Source organism: Zingiber officinale, chromosome 5B (genome assembly GCF_018446385.1).
Source record: "Zingiber officinale cultivar Zhangliang chromosome 5B, Zo_v1.1, whole genome shotgun sequence".
NCBI lineage: Eukaryota > Viridiplantae > Streptophyta > Magnoliopsida > Zingiberales > Zingiberaceae > Zingiber > Zingiber officinale.
This window is the reverse complement of record NC_055995.1, coordinates 76,864,180-76,887,215: the sequence shown is the minus strand read 5'-3', so window position 1 is coordinate 76,887,215 and position 23,036 is coordinate 76,864,180. Positions and strand designations below refer to the sequence as shown.

Here is a 23,036-nt window from a genome sequence, read left to right as displayed (position 1 = left end):
AGAGCTATAAAATAACTATACAAGACTTTACATCTAATATTTTTTTTCATGTAATTAGTTGTTCATCTACTCATTCTCTCATTAGTGCTCTATGTATTTTTTTCCTCCTTTGTCATTGGTTCTCTAAGAAGACATTTTTCTCCTATCTCACTCCGTTAATATTTTTTTCACTCTTTTCTTTTTCTCGAAATATTTGTTATTATTTTATATAAATGATAAATTATAAAAAGAATTGTGATTAGCTTTTGCGGGTAGGGATTTGTGGTCATTTGTCTTTCATGATGTTAAAGGTTAGTTAAAGCATTCACATTAATTTTCCTCTCTAAAATATATAATTTAGAATAAAAAATTTATTTTATTAAATTTATATATTTATTTTTCAATGCATTATATATATCAACTTTTTTATTTTTTCTCTCTCCTCCATAATATTTAGAAAATAAAATTCATTTTTTTAATTTAAAGAAGTACTATTTATAAATACATAATTTTAAAAATAAATAAATAAAGTGATGTAAAAAAATTTTAACTATCTTATTTAAAATATAGAATAAAATTTTTAAATAGAATATCTACTCTTTCGTGTGTGTTCATCACATTCATCATGTCAAGCTCAAATTCGGCCAGTTTAACTTCTTCAGTTCTTATGTATTATCTTGGGTATAGATGCATGCTCTTGTTTTGTTCTCAAAGTCAACTCATAATATTTTTCTTGATTTTAAGAGAAATTAAGTTATACTCTATAAGGTCAATGATTTTCGACGACCTGCAATATCTGCCTAAAGTCAACAACATGACTTTATTAAAATGTACATGTACAAACAGAGGTGCCTGTAAATCAACCAAAATTTTTCTATAACTAATCTATATTTATAATTTAATTTTTTAGCAATTTATTAAAATGTACATTTAAAGTTTTGTATTAATCGAAATGTAATACATAATTTTTATATTTATTAAAGGGTATACTGATTTTTTTATTTCATTTTTAATAGTGTATTTATTTTGTAGTTAAGGCTCAAAATTATATTATGTTGCTAGTGTTTATAGTTACTATATAAATAATAAATTTAAAAATATACGATAAACACTAGAGTATCAACCACAAAGTGACAAAACAGAGTCTGAAGCAGGGGAAGACAGCGAACTAAGTACTGTAACCGGCGGTGACCGGACTCCTGGCGGTGTAGGACAGAAACGGGCTCCGCATGGGCGAGCGTGGTGTGGGCACCTCCGACAGCCGTCGGCCGTCCGCGTCGTAGTAGATGACTCCGGGGAAGTCCAGCGGCTTGCACTTCTCGCCCATCAGAATCGTCCTCCGCCACACGCCTCCGTCCTCTTCGGCCCCGGCTGCGTCGTCGGAGTAGCTCCAATTCCACCACTCCCTCTTCTCGCGGCGGCGGCGGCGCCGGCCGGAGCGGGAGACGACGTCGCGCGGGCAGCCAGAGAGTCTCCTCGCTGCACGCAACACGAGGCTGGCGACGACGTCGAGGAGCCGGATACGCATCGCTGCCGCTATGCCAGTGCTCGGTGCTCCGGCGGTGGTGCAAGTGGTGGCTTGCCTGTTGCACGGTTTTATAGAAGCGAAGAGGAAGACGAGCGACGGAGAAATTGAGGAGCGGTTCAGAAATCGAACCGGGTTTATTCGACCGGCGAAGTCGGTTCAAAGAACCAAGAAACGAAAAAAATCTCAAGGGTTGTTTTCAATTAGATAAAGACAAAAAAAAACAAAGGAGAGACTTCTTCAAAGGGCTATTTTGCAAAACAATGGAATTGTTAATCAACTAAAATGTCCTTGCTACACCTTCCCTCTCAGTATATAAATTTTAAATGAGATGAATATTTTTAAAAACAACTTTCAAATATATATCTAAAATGTGTTTCATAGGTAAATAAAAAAAAATGATAAATAAAAAGATGATGAATTGAACTTGTCTTTCTTTATAAAATAATGTCAAAAATTAATTTATGAATGAATTAATGATCCATATTCTATAAGATGGAGCATAATCACTTAGCCTCTCTATTCACAAAGTTTGTTGGCGAGCGAGAGTTGAGAGGGTCATTAATTACGTTGTCAAATTTATTTTGACAAGTGACACTTAGAAAATTGAACAATGTCCTTAAATATTTTGACGTGGCAATTTGTTAATCTTGACTTTAATTGTGGTTTAACTAACCTCAACAAGCAAATCAATAATTATCCTACCTAGATGATGGCAGAGAAAGAGTGTAACCCATTTCGTGTGATCGCTTGCAAGATATTTCTTTATTTATGTAAACTAAATTTTATATATACAAACACACGTACCTACCTGTGCGCGACTGAGGCACTTGCAATATACGCAGGTGCCTTAATTATAAAATTAGATTATTTTATTTTATTTTTATTGAGGCACCTTAGTATATGTACAAATTCTTTTTTTATTATTTTCTTTTAGTTCTAGGGTTAATAGGATTAAGTTAATTTAATTTTACTTTTAAAATTTAAGGGTTGAATTACAGTATTCAAACTAAAAAAATAAAATGGAAAAAAAAATATATGCTCATAAAGTATAATATATTATATTTAGGATGCGTAATTTTTATTTTATTTTTTTTAAGCTTTATCTTTAAGATTTAGGATTTGAGGTATAGGATTTACTGTTTAGAATATAATATTTAAGGTGTATAATTTTTTTTTAAAGATTAGAATTTAAAATTTTATGTATAATATTTAAGGTGGTAGGATTTAAAGAATTATTTTAAAGATTAGAATTTAAAATTTTATGTATAATATTTAAGGTGGTAGGATTTAAAGAATTTAGAATTAAAAAAAAATTTACGTTAAACTAAAGCTCAAGGCACCTAGATCAATTCCAAACGCCTCTAACACTTGTTGTGCATGGGCATCGACGCTTATATATATATATAGAGAGAGAGAGAGAGAGGGACAAGAGGAGTGGAGCCTCTCATTATCACCGTCTACCTATTGACTCTCTTGACTTTGACCTCCATCATGACAATAGGATAGGATCCCTCATCATCACCGCATCAATTAAATTGGATTCTCTAAGATGGTTTGAGTAGACTTGCCCTCTCAACTTAGTCTTCAATTAAAACTAATTCGGTCTTCCATTCAAACTCAAAACATGAAAAATGTTTTAAATCATTTTAATTTTGATCAATGCACCAACAAGAATACCTTCTTGCCCTTAATTGTATTTCAAATTGGGAAATATTTCCTACCAAAACCATGTACTTAGCTAATTAAGTATCAAATATTAATTAGACAGATTGATGATCTTTCCATCAAGTAAATGATAGCTTATGCTCATGGAGAACTAACTTGGTTCAAAATTTTGCCGTGGGTCTCAAGCAAGCAGCAAATGACGATCGCAAGGCGAGGGCAAAATGAAGAGGAAGAGTAACTAAAAATCCTTTGGCCTTGAGAATCAACAATATTAGTAGTCAACAAACGGCAATTCACAAGTAATCGACAACATTAGTTTCGCTGGAAAACTAAAAAGCTAATGTCACTTGTTCGCTAGATCCAGAGATCATAGAATGTTGGCTTAACTTCTTCATTAGTGTCCATAAATAATAATGACAAAATTAATCAACAAGAACTTGTATTAAATCATTAACTGTGGAACATTTAAACTTTAACAGCTAGAGCTTATGCACTACATATCTCCACCTTAGGCCTTTCTCAGTTACAACAATTTGAGGAACGCTACTAAGATGCAATTATTTCAAATTTACACATTGCCTGGGGAAGCTAATGGCTTAACAAGTGCAGCTGGGAGCAAGTCCAAGAGGCTGATAAAGCGATCGAGATAATGGTGGACAAATGAACTAAAAGATCTAGACTGGTTACTCTTCGGAGTTTACTATTGCATATTTAGAGACAAATCTTGAATTATGTACTTTAAAATAAGATATAGCCACACTTATCGAAATGGACATATACCTCATGATGGAGGATCATGAGGTCATTTGTGGCAAATTGGACTCAGGTGGATTTTGTAGCTCTTATAACTTAAAGGGCTCTGCCGCTACCAACGTGATTTCTTCAAACTAAAGACGAAACTTGTGTAGGAGGTCTTGCATGTGATGTCTCACAACTTGAATGGTGTGTTCAGTCCTGATATTTGGCTGTCACTCAAAGCTTTTATCACTTTTCGTCGCCACATGGACGTTTCTGGATCAAATTTAAGTTCCCAAGTTGGCCAGTAGTGAAGATCCTGCTTCAATGTCAGCACATGTGGCTTCCCATTCAAATGTACTGTCCTCACTCTCACAAATTCTCCATGCTCCAGACTGTGTTTTTGAAATATATATATATATAATCAATCTTATACATCTTAAACTCATCAAACAAAAAGCAGAGATGGGCACGATAAGGCGTACCTTTACCACTTCTAGAAAAGCTTCCACGTCTGGTGTTGGTTTCCCATTTACCTCGACTATCCATTGCAGGGCGTAAAGACCATATCTATGAACTGGACTTCCATGGCACCTTCTGGACAAAGAAAACAATCATTTACCAAAGTGCAATAACACATTAGAGTTTTATGTCGTTTCAGAAGCATAAAATTTTTGTGGAAAATCAATGTGCCAGAAGAGTGGAATGTTCATGCACATAACAGTTAAAGGTCTCTGAGCACAAGAAAATGGTTGCACTTCTGAGGGATTGCTCATCCCAACCCTTAGCAGGGATGTGCTACCAAAACATTTTCCATAAAAACAGAATATTGTTTCAAGAGCAACAAATGAACCCTCACTATTATCTTCAACTAATTAAGCATAAAAATTAAATATGCAAGTTGGTATCATGGTGGCAAGAGCACATGAACCACAAGTATCCTCCATTATTATTGGCATTACAAAAGCTCAGAAATACCCCATTTTTACACTTAAAATCATAAGACTTACTTTTCTCTTAAAAATAAATAGTTTATTATTTCTCCTAAGGAAAATAGTTAAAGTCACACAGTCATGGATAGCTGATAAGCGACATGAAGTTTAGTTAATGTTTTACATGAAACCCAAAGGGAGATGAGAACAAAATAACTATAAATTAATTCCTATGATAGATCACATAATTTCATTACCTATCGACCAGCTAAATGTCATCCTGTCGCATAAGTATAAACCGTAAGCAAGAACCGAGTAGCTGAAAAAGTGCTGGTTTCTTACCTTGCTACATATACACCATGCCCTTCTTCAGGAAGAAAACCAAGCGCACGAACCGCTGAATGTGGATCCTGAATTACACATCCACACCAATTCACCATGCGAGTTGTTCCACTGCCATCCCTTATGTCAGTTCGGACAACAATCTCTCTTTCTTGACCCTGTATCAATAGAAACATAAACATCAAGTTTTCCTCAAGATATTCTGAATCAAATAACTGTCTACCTGACATAAAATAGTCATTTTAAGTTCTCCAGCATTGTTGTCACTTTTGTCTAGCTCCCTGCAAGCATTTTCTATGTCAAGAAAGCATGTGATTGGTTCTTTATTGATTGCTAGAATCATGTCCCCTTGCTCTAGCAGGCCTTCAGCCTTTGATCCTGCTAAAGAACCTTTTACACGTAGGACCTGCCTTCTAATAGGATCCTTTTTGGCAAGGGCCTGAAACAATAGAAACACAAACTACGGAATTAAGTCAAAGTTGTGCCCTTAGATACAAGATTGACAATTGTAACTTCTGAACTGAATAAAACTATCGTCCGGAACATAAAATTTAATAAACATGTTTATTAGATTTATAGGCAAGTTAACACAGTACATTATACTCTATTACCAGACTTCAACCTAAGCTGTAAATATGAAGAATTGAAGGTATTTTTGCAAGGTTGCCTTGCTCCCCTACCAAGGATTGCAAGCATATTTACAATGTTACAACAAATACAAAGTTCTAAGTTTTAGTCTTATTCAGTGCTTACAGTGCAGTGTAATAATAATAATAAAAAATACTATCATATCACTGAGGTTACAGCATACTGGATATAAGTGCTCCCCTATCACAGAGGTTACAGTGCTCCCCTATGTAAATTTGAATGGAATTATCACTTAACGTTCTAGATAGTATATAAAAACTCAGTTAATTTATTTATTAAAGCCTAGATATAAGTTAATATTGTCATATAATTAGATACTGCTCACAATGCATGCCATTTTATAGATTATAACATACATGCTTAACACATGTTGCTAAATGTATAGGTTAAAGAAGAAATGAAAACTGTTGAAGCCTTATTAACTTATAGAATTAGATTACTGCCAAACAATATATACTTGGTAAATGTAACAACATCAACAAGAGTATAGAAGACATAAAAATGTGGAGAAGGATGTGCAGAACTAAGAGAAATAAAATAATCATTACCTGCAAGCTCTTAGAGGTATACTTGAGTCAATAAAATAAGAAAAATAGGTTATTTTCAAAGATGATTCTGGAGATAATTTAGTTAAACAAGTTGAATTCATTTATTGAAGATATGATGGATTAAAAATAAATAATTGACACCCAAAAATGAACAGAGAGAAAGATCATAAAAAGACTAGTATTACTCAAAATATGATCCCCAAATATTTATGTTGACGAACTTTATCTAAGATATCTAATTCATTAAACTCCATCTTATATTATATGAATGCAGTGGAATTGAATTCTCATTTGCAAAGAATTGAAGAACAACAATCAAGAACGAGTAAATCAATTACCTGTACCCATCTGTCACTCAGACCAAAATTTCTAGCCTTTGAAAGCAATGTAGGAAAAAGCTCCACTTCCAGAATTCTAAGAGATGGCATTGGTCTCTTTACACCATTGATGAGAAGAAGTGGACCTGGTGCCTGCTGGACAATTTTCTGAAGAACTTGACCAATTGCATAGATGGGTATGCCTCTAACAAATTGATGATCTTCCAAAGAGTTACAACCATATTTCAGCTGCACCATGGATTATGATGTGGTTCTCACAAACATGTAAAAAAAGAAAGTATTTACAGTTATCCAAGTTGTGAATACCTGAGTAGAAAAGCTTGCCCAAAGTGCTTGAACCATTCCATGTTCATTGGTAAGCACACCAGAAAAGGTACTACCAAAATCTGAAGCCAAAAGAGTCAGCAAATAGAAGTACATGTTTTATAAAAGGCTTTCAGAGACATGGCAATTGCAATGAAATTACCAGTATCAAGCTCAATAACTTCCATATTAGTTGCCCGGTACCGTGGGCAGTCAGCTGAACCAATATTTAGAGCAGCACATGGATTGGTAACAATAGATTTCCTCGATGTTGCTTGTAGACTTCTACTTAATCCCACAAGATATACAGAATCTCCTCTCTGTAAAGCAGGCTCTGTAAACAGAAATCATCAAAAAGATCAGCTATATATGAAAAGGGTGATACGACCTCTATAAAACACAATATGAATCGCTTAGTTCCTTGTCTAATTTGTAGAGTAAGCAAATACCAGTCTAACTATTAAGTGGAAACATCCTTACTGCCTTAATTCCTAAATGGCTTACTCTTCAATGCTCCAAAGTAAATTTGTATGGATTTCACTACGTTTTTTAGTTACGTCTAAAGGACACAATGATTGAAGACTTAGTCACTTGGCATGAAATATAGGCCAACAAATTTTGTGCTTTCAATTTTTTTCCCTAAAAAAATGTTGTGTTACACTCCGCAGTGAGGTTCAAAGCTAGACTTCAGCAGATGAGAAGGAACCAAAATATAGATTAGCTGGGCCAAAAATGCTATTTGATACATAACCCTAATGTTGCAGCTATTTGTATATGTAACCACCATCATTCTCATTAGTGATCACCAAATCATAATTCATCAGCCTAGGTGTTTCTCCAAAAACTACATATACATATTTTAGAGTAATCTCCTAGGTAGTTTCTTTTCTATATGTATTATCTCATTATCATCTAATATATACATCAATATGTATTTGGATATTTATAAATAGATTTCTATCTATTTTGGAAGTAGGTACCTAAGATTCCCTCTCAAACAGTTCAAAAAACATTATAAAGACATAGCTTGTTACGAATACAAGGTTTAAAATCTTGTTCCGTGTTGGAATTTAGTGGTTGACCAGAATGAGGCATTTTCATTTTTGGTACCGTGCCTGAGTTTTGATACATGAAGTCGGTGATGAATTGGAATGGAGGAAGTAGATGAAGAAGAAAGAGAGAAGACTATGAAGCTACGTACAGGTGGGCAAAGTAAAGAGGATCATTCCATGCCACAATTTTGGTCCCCAGTTAGAATGGTAGATTTGACACCATTTGATGCTGACACTCAAAACACTTTAGCATGCATTTAACTATGTGGTCATAACTTTAGATTGATTTTATTCCTATAATGCCCTTTTACTTACTTTTACTTAGTTTATTTATTTATAAAACAATAGCTAGCAATTAGATAGTCGAATTAAAATTTTTCATACTACATACATCATACAAATGGCTGATACATTTTTACATGTGCTAAAGCATATTGAGATGAATTTAAATGACTTCTACACAATTTAATTTTAGATTTTCTATTTTTAATAAAACTATATTAACTAGTAATTGAATTAAAAATAAATTATAATTTTCAATAGGCCCAACAAACTGAGAGCTATGTTTGTGCTATTTACTCTGAGGTTTGGATTGAAGAAGGAAAGAAATTCAAGGTGCTAGGGAAAAGTAAAGGAAAAGAAGGGAAAGATGAAGGAAAGGAGAGGGGTGGGGAAAAACCAAGCTAGCCTCATTGAACCTCGCGACCGCGAGCCGACCATGGCCACAAGCGAGGCCAGATGTGACTACTTACTACCAACAGTTATCACGTCTTACTACCAACAGTTATAAAGGAGAACAAACAAGAGATTGATATTATTAAATTGACAGAAGAAAGCATAAAGTTCAATAAAAGAGATTTATGTTGTCTATCACAGCTAGAAACATATGCCATTATATCTTGATAAAACCAATTTATATGTTAACCATGTGATCTAGACCAATAATCTACCAAAGTCCTATCTACTGAATTGAGTGGGATGCGAACAAAGTTACGGTGAAAGATGACCACAGACAAATGTGTGGAAAGACTCAAGTTACCATATTGATGAACACATAGCTAGCTCTAAACACAAACTATTAGATAAAATTGGTTAAATCTAAGTTTTAATTTGTTGATTATGAATGATTTCTGTGTTATTTAGTCTAAATTTGTATAATTTCTTCATTCATCCAAATCCTGCCAATCTTTAATGAGCAGGCATCACTTACCTTGTTTTTACACCCTTTTATCAATACACTTACAATAAACTAACCGCTGGCACAAGAGTACTCCATCACAGAGAATGGGGAAAAAATGAGAGAAATGATTTTAATCCTCAATACTCTCTTTATGTATGTTCCAGACTTACTTTATAGCAATGCAACCAAGACTATAAATTACCCTGATTTATTCATATGATAAAGAGACAGTCAACTCCCATTATATTCTCATTAAGAACGAGAATTAGAATGTCACATAAGTTGTGCAAGAGAATCTTACATAATATTTTTACAAGAACAAGATACACCTGAAAATAAACTAACCAGGAAGAAGTTCAGCTGCACGAACACTGGAAGCACCAATCCCCAGAGCAGAAGGATCATAAGCAACAAGAGCATAATTGTGAACGGGGTGCAAGAAAACAACCTAAGGAAATTCTGTAAGTGCAATTGCAGCATCAGCAAACTGACCTACATTTCAAATAATCAATGAACCCTTACCTCTCCGGGAATTTCCATAGGATATGCAGCGAATGACAGCATTACATCAGAGACAGATACAGCAACTGTGTTCTTGTCAACAGCAGCTAAACCCATGGTTTCTGAATGATGTACAACAACTCCTGTCCCCAAAAAATGTTGAGAATGGACACCATCAATCATACAAGATGGTGGTACATGAACCTGCAGGTGTTGACATAATTGAACAAATTTGCAAGAATAAGAATATTGTATGAATACAAACTAATAAGTAATAACTACAATGCAGCTTACATGTAACTAATAGCAATTTCAAATCATGGTAACAATGGATTCACAGATTAAGAGAAGAGACGTTTAAAAGAACAATCAATAATTTAATGCAAGAGTGATAATGTTAAATCTAAAAAAAGTAACTCAAACGAATTAAATAAAATAGATTGGAACCTCTTGGAGTATAACAAATGAGCTAAGAGGGTTATATCACCATAAATTGCTATTTCTCAACTTTTTTTACAAATTGCAAGCATCCACAAAAGTAGAGAAATCAAAAGCACATACTTTTCTAAAATTTTCTGATGAAAAAAGCTAAAATTTCAAACCATAATACTAATAAAGCTAGACAGAATATCACAATAATAACACAGTTTTATAAGCTTATCTGCAACAACTTAGGTATATCAAGATGCATCTTAGTTTAATATTCAAGACTTGTTCTCACCTAGATTCATATTGACTAGTAAAGCTGCACCAATTTATAGTGTTGATATCCAGTTGAAACAGCAGCAAAAAGTAACTATCACATCAGTCATTTCAGCTGCACCATTTGCTCACTATTTTCTATTAAAATATTTGCACTTCATTTCTAGCCCCAACACACCAGTATACTACATGTTTGTAACTGAATATTTAGAAAACAGCTGCCTGTCTTCACATGTTCCCTAGTGTTATTAGCCAATTAATATATACTTCTAGCAAAAATGCATAACCACTATAGTTATTCAAGCCCATAACATAACCACTATAGTTATCCAACTCATGAGAAACTGCAAGGACACTAAAAGCAAACTCAATGACTTTTGGATTTTACATTGAAAATATATTGTGAAATAAAGAGAAACTGTACAGTCTTTAAGTTATATATTTTAAGCAGCATATGTCAGTCTTCTATTATCAAATTATATTTTTTTCCAATGAAAGGCTGGCAAATGCTGCTCTCATCCATAACATTTGAAGCATGATGCCTTTATAGGATAAACCAACAATATTGAAGCATCACCATTAAAAGGGAGCAATAGAATAGATAAATAAGCAAAACTAAGAACCAAATATCAACCAATAGCTGCTGCATAAGAATTTTTCAAAAGTAAATGCTCAATCAGATAGCCATACTACTGTAATTTTCATAAAACCACTGAAAATAGAAAGCTCTTCCCTACCTCAAACATTACGAGAGCGGGCTCTATCACTTGTTCTGCAATTGATGCATTTGTTCGAATTGCTACCTGATGATGCAAAACCTCAGTATTTTCCGAGTTGGGTTGATGCTCCAAGTTCTGATCTTTAAAGTCATCCAAAGCTCCATTTGAGAATACTCTTCCTTCTACTATTGAATCTTCCTCTATTTGTTGCCTCTTTTTGTCACCAAAGGAACCATACCTGGAAATTGAATCATCAGCATTGTTCTCATCATTAGTCTGCATTCTGTTACACCTATCCTCCCAGTTCTCAGTGTTGTTCTGATGATCAGCTTCCAATTGTCTCTCGCCAATAACTGGTGTTTCCATAGGGGCTGTGCCTAGTCTACCCCAGTCGATAGTTGAAGAAAATATGGTAGAATCAGCTGGTATAGCTGGTCTAGCCACCCATAGCCCTATGCTATCGTCACAGACATATAGTTGTGGAGGGGCATACCATTCATGACGATCAATTGTAATCAAAACTGACTGCAGGCAAAATTGGCAAACCCAGTATAAAAAGATTGAACAGATGAGTAAAACAAAGAAAGATCAACAGTAATGTTGGGTTTACAGAAAACAATTAAGAAAGATTAACAATAATATTGGGTTTATGGAAAACAATAGCAGAGGGGAAAAAACATACTATCCTGTGAAACAGGGAATGCAAAGGCAACATAACACAAGTCTCCATTATCATTGGTAAATTTTTGATGTTATAAGTAAAAATAAATACATAAATAAAACTAATTACACGGATTGTCGCTTGAGAGAACTGTGACTATATATTTAAAACTAAAAGAGTTTTGTCTTGAGGTAATCCAAGTGTTAATAGCAATGACCATAACACATGAAAATCCAAAGAAGTGAAATAACTATTTAGCAAAGTGGACGAGAAGACGAACAACACCTTGTTCCGGTGGCGGTCCACATGGCTCACATATTCTAAAGGCACCCGTGCACCCCTGCATAATTTTGATAAAACTGATATGAAATCATCTATTTTTGATGTCTCTTCCCCAGCAAGCTTCTTGATAATTGCATGGCGTGGGACACCAGCTCGAGAGAGGAAATACCTGCAGTATGTAGTAGTGTAGTTTAACTACTTGGACATTTTATTACCAACTATAAAGCATGATGCAAATACAATTAAATCTGCAAGTAAAGAGCATTCAGAGTACTACTGCTATGATACCATATAGCAATTTAGAGAAAAAAAATAAGTTACACAATATTGAGTCACATGAGAAACCAATGCTACTATAATGAATTCATGACCATCGCATGAAACTTGAAAATGCATGAATCACTTAAATCTGGGGAAATTATTAATATTACAATAAAAAAATCAACATATACAGAAAAATGAGCTAGTTGAGAAGTCCCACTTGGCCCTAGACCAATTGTGTTGATTGTTGAAGCTTTTGATTTACATACATCTCATTTTCAACCAACCGTTGATCATACAATTTTTTTTTCCATAGAAACATGATTCAACGGTAAAGTTGTTGAAGGGGAGCCTTGGCGTAACGGTAAAGTTGTTGCTATGTGACCAAAGGTCACAGGTTCGAATCCTGAAAACAACCTCTGGCAAAAAGTAGGGTAAGGCTGCGTACAATGGATCCTTCCCCGGGACCCTGCATGGCGGGAGCTTCGTGCACCGGGCTATCCCTTTGCCCTTTTAGAAACATGATTCAATAATTAAAGTATGTTTAATGTTGTTGACAATAGTTTTGACATATTCCAACCAAGGTTTAATATATTGAACCGTGTCGACACAAGACAAAACATATCGTTCCACTAGTCAACTGATACATGCAACTCATCAATAGACACAAATATATCTATGGTTTCTCACATGAGGCTTTAGCAAGCACTGTGTCTTTTTCCATGAGGCTTCCCTGAGCACTATGTCATCTTCCATATTCCATCTAGGGTTCCAGTGTCTTCGTCATCTTCCGCAAGGTTTTGGTGAGAAGGAAGGTGTTGCAGCCCCTCGACAAACTTACCGTCTTCTTCCGCCATGCAATGAATACAGTAGGAGCACCATGAACCATTCGTGAGAGTAGTGCAGTTCTGAGAGTCTTCTTTTTCGACATAGTCTTATTACTTAGGCTCCATCTCATGAGATGGTTTTCTTCTAACTCCTCCAGGTAAATAGTTACTTTCTTTTCCTCCACTACTTTTCAAATTCTTTGAGGATTTCTTCTTCTTAATTATTTTTTTCTTCCAAATGCATTCCTCCTAATTGATGCCTCCAACATTGTGCCGGCATGTCAACACAATATCGAAGTAGTATGGTTCTAGCCATGGACCAATACCCCAAATCAGAACAATACTCTAATCCTTGACATCAACAACAACAAAAACAAGCCTGAGTCGAAACTATAAACTGATCATGAACCTTAGTCTCACTCTGAAATCATGTCATTTCAAACACTTAGTTTGTACCATAGTTTTATAAAAGCATTTGAAGTAGCAAAAACTACACTAGTTGCAATATGTCTTTCTTTTTCAAGATATAAAAAGACAAATGATGGCAAAAACAGTTACTATGAATAAACATTAAATACACTGGAAAGCCAAAATGGATTTTCAATTCCTTAACTATATATCAGCAATCCAACATACATCCAAATCTGAAATGCTAATGCATAAAATTATGCAAGAGAGAAATTTTCTGACCATGTTAAAAATATTGATTTATTGTCAAACAGTGAAAAAATCAAATGCAATATAAGCATACTGCATTCAGAATACTACTTGCTTTGAGGTTGTGTAATTGATATTCCTATGACTTCATTATCCAAGAAAGTGATGCTAGTCATACAATGAAGTAAATTTCACCAACATTAAAATGAAATGTGTGCAATATTAAGATGCATTATTCCACAATAGAAAAAAAAAACAATTGCAGATAATGAATCAATGTGTGCTAAATGTATGATAATAATTAACAAAGAAAGTAATATTATTTCTTAAGAGACAGGCTTACCCTGTATCTGCAACATAGACAAGTCCGCATTTGAAACGAAAATTTCGAGCCTATTAAAGATAGAGTTTATATCATATTTATGCACACCTCCAACCAAGTACCACTTGATATTGATTACAAATAAAAGAGAAATTGAAGGGAGCAACACCTGCTGATATGAGAGAGGATGGATAACAGCACCACTTACTTCAAGAAAGTAATTTGGTGTTATGGAATGCAAATCTTGAACCTGAAGCGTTAAAATCTTAGTTGGTACTTGTCAAAGCATAAAAATGTAATAAATATTGGAACTATAAGTGATCTCAGATTGATCAAGGTAGCATTTAACATGATAGCAACAGATTATAATATGGATTAATTGAAAATAAAAATTGAAGAAAGAGAATATAAAGATCACAATGCATTATCAGATTAGGGATTGAAACTGCAACATACTGGACCGTATCAGTATGGTGGACACTTTTTTTTAAACAACTTTACCTTCAATTTCATGGTTAAGGGCGCTCCACCTCTTTCGATCTGCAAATCTATGTCGCCATTCACGTTGTCATCAAGTAAAGTTTCCAATGTAAGAAATTGAGTAATCACCTACACTTAATTGTAAATCATAAAGATACAATTATGTAATTGTCAACAATTAGAATGAACTTGTTTTACAGAAGGTTCATTTTTAGTAAGTGATCCAAGAACAAAATTCTAAAACTAGAATCAAGTTTATAGAAATTGAGAAAGAGTTGCAGCCTCTATATCCAAAAGGTTCTTTTAGTAGCAATCAAGCAAATTTTATCCTGAATAAATTTCCTGTCCTTTATCCTCTCCCCAAGAGAACCAATTCTCCTCTGAATGATTGAGTCCAACAAGATCTTGTGCTCTCTCTACAGCTGGTATCTAGTTATCCTCACTTATGGTATGGTATCTGATCCTATGTGTGCTCAGAAACACAAGGCTACAGACCATCTTGGGCATACTCGACTGAAAGGGGCCTTGCACTTAAATGTCTAGGTATTTTGCGTTGGACTAGTTCCATTTCAATTTCTACAATAACAAGACCCAAAAAGTAACACAGTACCAATTGGCTGAAGTAACAAAAGACTCTAATAGTCCAAGAGACAATGGTTTAGATTTTAGAACAACCATTATGAGAGGGTATCATATGAATAACAAGAAATAATTATAAGTCGTGTATGACAGAATTAACAAAATTGATGTCTAAATATTAAAGGCTCAAAGTCAATCTAGCTTACCTCTCCTTTAACACAAACAAGCACATCACCAGGTTCAAGATGCTTATGAGCAGGACAACCAGGAACCTGCAATAGTTTCAAAACCAAAAAAACATATAATTATCATTGAACAAAAGTAACACAACTCATCAACAGGACTAAGAGAAACTAACCACAGATTCAACCACTAACATTCCTGTCTCTCCAGAATGAGAAACAAGCCTCACCATCTAATCATTAGAAAAGAGGTCAAATAAAATATCAAAGTTTTAATAGACACAGTTGAGGAAACTCAAATTCAGATATTCACATAACTAACTTTTCATTCAGTACATATGATTCTGTAAGCAGTATGCATTCCAATAATAACCTACATACCTTCTCAGTCTCATTTTGAAGTCCAAGTCGTCTTGTTTCATCAAATCCCTTGTGAACAAAAGTTACCTATGATAACTCAAAAATCAAAGAAAATCCTTCATGGAAACACGAGACAATAGCAACTATTTGAGTTGACTAATTACAATTAAATTGATTCTAAACCAGCCTTGCAAACAATAATACCAGGAAAGTTCATCAAATGCAGTCATGTGGTATAACACAGTCCTAGCAAACTAACTCTATGATTGGTCACATGTTTATGATGGTGCTCAATGTGAAAGGTTAATTATACATTTCATGCAGCAACCTATGAACCAATATCTTTGCATATGAAATTGAAAACTCACGATAATTAGAAATTTGAGCATATAGAAGAATAAACAAGACCCAGTCCATGTCTTACAGAAAAAAAAATTCCATAATAAATATGTCCATTGTTTTTCTTTGGAGCAAAACTAATGTGGTTTTAAATATTTCCTATAACCTATTATGTTATTGAATGGAATATTTTGGAATTCTAAAACTTATCCACCATTTTTTACTCTTAAGAATCAGTCATGCCACGTTTGTTCCACAGTAGAATATTTCTAACATGAAATAATGACATTTTAGGATGGATGTAAAAAACACCTGAAGTATAGTTACAGAAGTAAATTTGCTCAAACCCTGTTGTTAGTAGTGCACCAAGTTAATGTAATGATCCCCACAACAATTTAACTTTCATTTGGACATTTAACATGAGAAAAAAAAATAATCAAAGCATCAATTTTGATGTAAACTTAAAATGCATACTAGATCAGATGTAGGTCTAATTGAAGTAAAAGAAAGCCAACATAAAACTTGGTATGAAATATCAATCCTCAATGTATTCAACTTCACATGTAATTTTCATGTAGAAATTCACATAAATTATAGCAGCTCAAAAATGTGATCAAACATTAATGGAGAACATCATATTAATATAGTAGACGATAAGAAAAAATCTCATACATTTCCTGAAGATGAAGAATGTGGTGATACGTGTACTCCGCATAAGAGATTATATTCTACTGAGGAATAGTGTGATTTCATGATCAAATTATTTAACATGAGAAAATTTCAATGCCCTCAAACTAAACTTCCATAGTTTCATCAACCTCATGGGAAGCATAAAAAAGGGCATAGCAAATATCCAGGGAAAACAAACCTGAAGTGTGCCACGAGGGATTGCAATAGAATCTGGCTTGCTTCCAAATGAACTCCAACTTTTTTGAATTAATGTTACTGCCCTTACAACCTGCAAGCAATTCAAACTGAATAAAACTACAATCACATCATGTTGAACCATTAATTTCCTAGGGAAAAAAACTTATTCATAACATTTACAAATGGAAATACAGATAATGGCATGGACAAATTGTTAGAGTAAACATTAAAGAACATTCATGTAACTAACAATGGTTGTTTTTTAAGAAAAAAAAACGAATCCCACTGACTGTAAACGCCATAATGGTTTCACTGATTTGGATATATTAAATGTTGTCATGATGCAGTCAAACTATCTCTATCAAATTAGATATTTGATAGATATAACTGAGTAAACTGACTACACTTATTCATAGTTGCATGTAACGAACCGAGTAAACTGAGAAACTAGTCTATTAACTTGATAAAGAACTGTTGGCCAAAAATGTTTAAGCCTAAGCTAAAATTAATAGACTCATCTTGGTCTTATAAATTCACTTGTATTAGCCAATAAACTCCAATGGGACTGAGGTGTCACAATCTCCTTCGCTTATAGCTAGATGTCCTCATTAAGGTCCAAATACTCAGCCACCAGCTTATAAGGCCTAAAGGTGTAGCGCCAACATATTATAAGGCCTAATAGTGGCTCCACTATCAACCCTTTCAACTTAGATCAACACACCAAACGTACAACTAAGGTTGCTATGATACCATATGTGATGATCTGACTGAACTGAGATAATTGTTCCAACTTCATAGGCTTGAACTATTAACCCAAAATGCTTAAAGCAATGTTAATGATAATAGACTCATATAGGCCTTATGAACATATTTTATCAGCCCAAAACTTCCAAAGTGAGACTAAACTGGAATTCTACCATGCAAGCAGATAAAAACATTATTCAGTATTCATTTACAAATACTTAGATTTTATTATGAAATTTCTTAACATTATTTATATTACAAATTATTTAAATAAATTTCATAAAACCTAAAATTAAGGACCTCATATGTGGTTCAACCATTTGTGTTTTATGAAATGACAGTCATATGGCATATGTTAGTCGGACTTGGGTACGAGTATTGGACAAGGCTGTCGATCTAAGCATTCAACACGGCTATTTCTTAAAAAATTTACATGCTAGCAACTAGGATGTTGGGTGTCCACCATAAGTGTGGCACCCATGTGATCCTACACAAGTATGGTGGGATAGATGAAGAATCTGAGTACGAGAAGAATCCACATGAAAGTTTGAAAATATTGCTTGTGACATACAAAATAAAGATGACATTACTATAATGCACAAAAGGCAAGTTGAATAGACCACAAGAACCAAAGATTTGCAAGATGCATTACTAGTCCCAGGTCAAAATATATAGTTATCCTACATGAAACTAAATATCCATATATTCATAACCCTACAAATTTAAACGTATTTGTGTGTAAAATTCAAGTGTGTTAGAGAATGGAGGATATCATGGCAGCATCTAGAATCAATCAACATAGTGGAAAAAAGAACCGACTCTTTCAAGAGGAAGAAAAAAGGCAGAGGCACTGGATGATTTGCTTCCAGCATTTAAGGCAACAGCTCTTCCTTGACAATCAATTACTGGTGAACCACTTGAGCCACCTTTTGTTCCAGAGGCAGCCTACATAATGAAGGAAAGAAGTAAGATGTCAAATTCTCTAAATGAAAATTTGAATTACATGGGCTAAATAATAAGGAAATAAAGTTAATCCCAAATTTTGTTTTGAATCACTTGACTATGACTTGAGAGATGAATAAAATAATGAATTCAACAGCTAAGTAGACCAAGTAAACTGCTTTCTCAGGCAACGTAATGCCGCTACAGTGAAACATTTTTCTGAAAGAGATGAATAAACCTATCAAATTCTAACTAGGTTCAATAATTAATGTTCATGCAGTTGTTGTGAATCAATGCACATAGTACCTTTTAAATATATATAAATCTAGAAGTTGAGAAACCATATATTGACAACAAACTAACTGATAGTAAGGTAGTCTACAAAACTTTTTAGACTTAGAATTCCATCTCCTATAAACTAGAAAACTTGAGATCATAGGTACAATGGATTATTACCAATTAATCATCATAAATCAAAATGAATAGTTATCTACAAGATGGAATTATGAAGGTCATACATTAGTTGTTCTCATATTCAATAAGGTCATACCTGCATGTAGAATGTGTTGAAGTCGTTATATCCATCCCTGTATTGAGAATGCAAAAATAAAAATAAGGCCATTTTTCCCTGGGAGATATGGCAAATTGAAAGGACAAATATATAAAACATGGGTGGGGGGAAGGATGCCAAGTAGTCTCCTTGAACGGATGTAAATTAAGAGGATGAACTACTTTTTATCATCAACAAATGTTAATTAGCTTTCCGTCAGATATCGAGCTTATGAATTATGAAGGGTAAATGCTTAAATTTATCTTTTCAAATTTTCATCTACCCTCATTTTTTGAGAAAGGAAACAAGAGATCAAGAGGATCTATCCTTCGACTTATCTCTTCAAGGAGACAGACCATAAATGAACAAAGATAAGAAAATTAAAAGCTAGGACACCGAGAGTTGTCTACAAGTATGTCCTAGTAATGAGGCGCCCAAAAGGAATGTGGCATAGAATTTCATCATTTATAACTATATAAGCTATGGCAGACATTGGTGAGTAACATGGATGGATAACTGTTGAAATTAGGCATGGGAATAGATCATATTGGTCAGCCTTCAGGATAATCACTGGATTGATCATGCGCAACTATTCTACTAGATCTGCATTAGCTTCATGATTCAAAATGAAGGGAGAACAAGAAAAAAAAAATCAAATCAACCTTACTTGGAAGAGAGTATGATAGGATGTGTTTACAACATATTGTCTTCTTAACTGATAATATCGTCAGAAGAAAATCATGCTAGTTAGGGAAGGAAAATTGGTATTGCATATAAAGCATGGAGAGAAGAGAGGTAAGAAAGCATCCTGTCATGAGAGAGAAAAAAAAATTATTAATCGGGCTAGGTAACGTCGAGCTTGGGGTGACCGGCTTAGCCTCACGAAAGTTTCCCACCGGCCGAGGGCAAATTGGGAAGCACTTGCGTCGGACGACCCAGAAGCCTAACATCCCTTGGTTGCAAATCTCATTTGGAGGAAAAATCTCTGCAAATACGTCGTAGCTGGGAATTGAACCGTGAGTGCCTGGGAGACAATTGAGAACCCTTACCGCTGCACTATAGCCCCGAGGGCGCATCATGTCATGAGTGAGAGAGAGAGAGGAAAATATAGCTATGGTTTTAATGCACTTGGAATAGATGTTGAGAATGCTTTCTCATAGTATGCTCATTTCTTCAAAAGAACAAAATTGTATTTTCTAAGTTGTGAGTAATACATAAATTGTAATAGGACTTTTAGAAATGAATCAAAAAGACACAACATACTTTTTATAATGAGGAGCGTCCCTATCCAGACGAGCAAGAGTTCCTGCCAAAATGGAGACCTGTGATTTTATTAAGCCATAGCATAAGAGACCTTAAACTGGACATTTAGACAAATTGAGTTGGTTTATATAATATATTCAGCTAATTGTTTGAAACTTTGAGTTGCATTCTTCTTTATTCTTAAACAATGCTCATCTATTAAGTCAGATCATGCAAGCATGTGTGAAAATTTAAATGTTTGTAACTCATGGTTGAAAATACCTTCCAATACATGTGTAATTCAAACTTATATCAGTGACATCACAAGATACAAAGATGGGAAATAACAAATGAACATTATCAGAAGCACATTCACAGAGCATACATTCTTCAATATACAACATAAAAGTTCTGCATGTGATAAAAACATCCTCAATATCACCAACTATTACATCAATTGGCAATGTTGCCACAACACACCATGCCAAAAGGTACCGTTGCATGCATGTTGAAGACATAAAGAGAGGTAATGTCAAAAAACATACCAACATGCCATGGCAAAGAGGAATTGAGCATGTACTCTTGACATTGAATTAAATATTTAAATATAATACTTAAAAACCATGTTCTCCACACCACTAGACATGTATTAGACAGAAAATTTACTACAAAACCTTAAGAAAAATATTTAAAATTTATTTAGTTCATAAAAGTAATTTATGTGTCTGCATTTAGTCATGCATAAAAAGTGAGGCATGATACAATTTTGGGGTATTTTGATGAAGACACAAAGAATGGTGCAACAAACAGACCTTGAGACCATCCAAACCAATCTTATTTGAACATTTTATTTATACATTTGGTAATTTCAATATCTAATATATTAATATTGTTACGATATTAGGAGGAATTTTTCCTTGTAGAATCCCTAGGTAGACCTCCTCTACCTATATGAGATATTATTCAAGATATGAAAAATAACAAATAGAGCCCCATGTCTTACATATTTAAACATGAGCTCAATTAGCCCACAACACTCCCCCTCATGCCCTCAAGCTAGTTTGAATGTATTGTAGAAAATCAGCTTATTATAAATATATTCAACTCTAAGTCTTATTAATGATTTGGTCAAGAAACCAATAATTGGTCGTTAGAACTAACAAAAGAATCTCTCTAATGAAGTGAGAATTAATGTCTATATGTTTTGTCCTTATCCACTCATGGATGACAAGATACTTGAGGTTATATGCATTGCAACTTGATTGTTATAATAAAGTTTCATTGACTTTGCAAGGGTGTATCTTAACTCAATCATCAAATGCTTAACCTAAATGAACTCACATGTTACAGCCGTGATCTTACAAAACCCACTAAATATTTTTGTTAATGTTAGGAGTAGACTATATAGATGTTTAATCTATTTTTTAAATTATATTTTCCTTCTTTTAATATAATGTTAATTCTAATATGCTTTTGTTAAATGATGATAGTTGAATGGAAAGAAAAAAAATTATTAGTATAGAAGATATTCGATCCTTTAATGGGTATGGGTATGATGATAGATATCCAATCCCCGATGGGTATAGGGACGGAGGATATGGAATCTGATCCGAACCCGACCCATTGCCATCCGGGTTGAAAATGGCTACAATCACCAAATAAGCCACTTTCCCTAGAGCATCTTTCACCTTTTAGGTAGCATAGAATCAATTTTCACAAATTGACTGATCATTGTACCAACAAATGAGATGTCAAGTATTGACTCAGAGTTTAATTTTCCTACCAACCTTTCATATTTCCTGGAATCAATTAATAGCTCCCCTTGCCCTATTACTAATTTGACACTAGGATTTGTAAGACTATTTACAGGTTTCCTAGTTTCCTTCTATGCCAACGTCCTTGAGCATCATTGTTTAGTATGTAGTTGTGCTATGAAATATAGATACCACTAGGGGTGCAAATGAGTCAAGCCACTCGCGAGCAACTCGGTCAAAGCTCGACTCGAGTTCGGAGTTGACCAAGCTCGAGCCGAGCTCAAGCCGGCTTGTTTATTATTCAAGTCAAGCTCAAGCCCAGATAATATGGCTCGAGGGCTTGTCGAGCCTATCAAGCCGGATTTTAATGTATAATATATTATTTTAATTTATTAAGGTAAATATTGATAATTTAGTACATTAAATAATTACTAATAAATATTAAGTAAAATCATAATATTGGGAAGTTTTTTCAAAATTATAAAAGGATAAAAGTCAAAATCCCTCATTGTTGGTCTCTCAATTTCTCTCGGTCCTATTTCTCTTCGTTCACCTTCACGTCTTCAAGCCTTCACCTGAATCACCCCTAAGGTGGCGGCCACAGCCCTAAGTCCCCTAACAGAGATTGATTCAGCAGACTCAACACACTGCCCTGTTGTCGTTCAACTTAACCTTCAACGTTTCCCTCTTTCTTTTTTCTGCAACCAGACTAAGATTAGGGTTCCTCAAAGATTAGTTTTCTTTTTTTTTTCAACCATGACGTTGTCTGTCCCTCTTTGCCCTTTACTTTCCAGCGGATCTAAGCCTCCTTTGTT

The 23,036-nt window shown here is 34.2% G+C and overlaps 2 protein-coding genes across 5 annotated transcripts in view; both read right to left on the bottom strand.

Annotated features, from left to right (window-relative positions):
• Nucleotides 1-1,058: 1,058 nt before the first annotated feature.
• Nucleotides 1,059-1,542, bottom strand: LOC121987508. The gene has a single exon (XM_042541274.1). It carries the CDS (start codon nucleotides 1,505-1,507, stop codon nucleotides 1,148-1,150), a length of 360 nt encoding a protein of 119 aa, XP_042397208.1. The 5' UTR covers nucleotides 1,508-1,542; the 3' UTR covers nucleotides 1,059-1,147.
• A 2,038-nt stretch (nucleotides 1,543-3,580) lies between these two features.
• Nucleotides 3,581-23,036, bottom strand: part of LOC121984587 (protease Do-like 7) — a 31,673-nt gene continuing 12,217 nt past the window's right edge. The window contains exons 4-24 of one of the 4 annotated variants that reach the window (XM_042537589.1): nucleotides 20,489-20,547; nucleotides 19,226-19,262; nucleotides 18,553-18,678; nucleotides 16,991-17,080; nucleotides 15,805-15,870; nucleotides 15,600-15,656; nucleotides 15,448-15,513; nucleotides 14,684-14,791; nucleotides 14,291-14,432; nucleotides 14,204-14,210; nucleotides 12,119-12,284; nucleotides 11,191-11,697; nucleotides 9,773-9,955; nucleotides 9,596-9,698; nucleotides 7,182-7,352; nucleotides 7,022-7,101; nucleotides 6,716-6,943; nucleotides 5,405-5,620; nucleotides 5,182-5,339; nucleotides 4,393-4,501; nucleotides 3,581-4,302 (exon numbers count right to left, since the gene is read on the bottom strand). In XM_042537589.1, the coding sequence (XP_042393523.1) occupies nucleotides 4,195-4,302; nucleotides 4,393-4,501; nucleotides 5,182-5,339; nucleotides 5,405-5,620; nucleotides 6,716-6,943; nucleotides 7,022-7,101; nucleotides 7,182-7,352; nucleotides 9,596-9,698; nucleotides 9,773-9,955; nucleotides 11,191-11,697; nucleotides 12,119-12,284; nucleotides 14,204-14,210; nucleotides 14,291-14,432; nucleotides 14,684-14,791; nucleotides 15,448-15,513; nucleotides 15,600-15,656; nucleotides 15,805-15,870; nucleotides 16,991-17,080; nucleotides 18,553-18,678; nucleotides 19,226-19,262; nucleotides 20,489-20,547 (2,787 nt within the window). In that variant the 3' untranslated portion in view covers nucleotides 3,581-4,194. Of the gene's footprint in view, nucleotides 4,304-4,391; nucleotides 4,505-5,181; nucleotides 5,340-5,404; nucleotides 5,621-6,715; nucleotides 6,944-7,021; nucleotides 7,102-7,181; nucleotides 7,353-9,595; nucleotides 9,699-9,772; nucleotides 9,956-11,190; nucleotides 11,698-12,118; nucleotides 12,285-14,203; nucleotides 14,254-14,290; nucleotides 14,433-14,683; nucleotides 14,792-15,447; nucleotides 15,514-15,599; nucleotides 15,657-15,804; nucleotides 15,871-16,990; nucleotides 17,081-18,552; nucleotides 18,679-19,225; nucleotides 19,263-20,488; nucleotides 20,548-23,036 lie in introns of all 4 variants that reach the window. The other 3 variants (XM_042537591.1, XM_042537588.1, XM_042537590.1) reach the window with 3 other exon arrangements.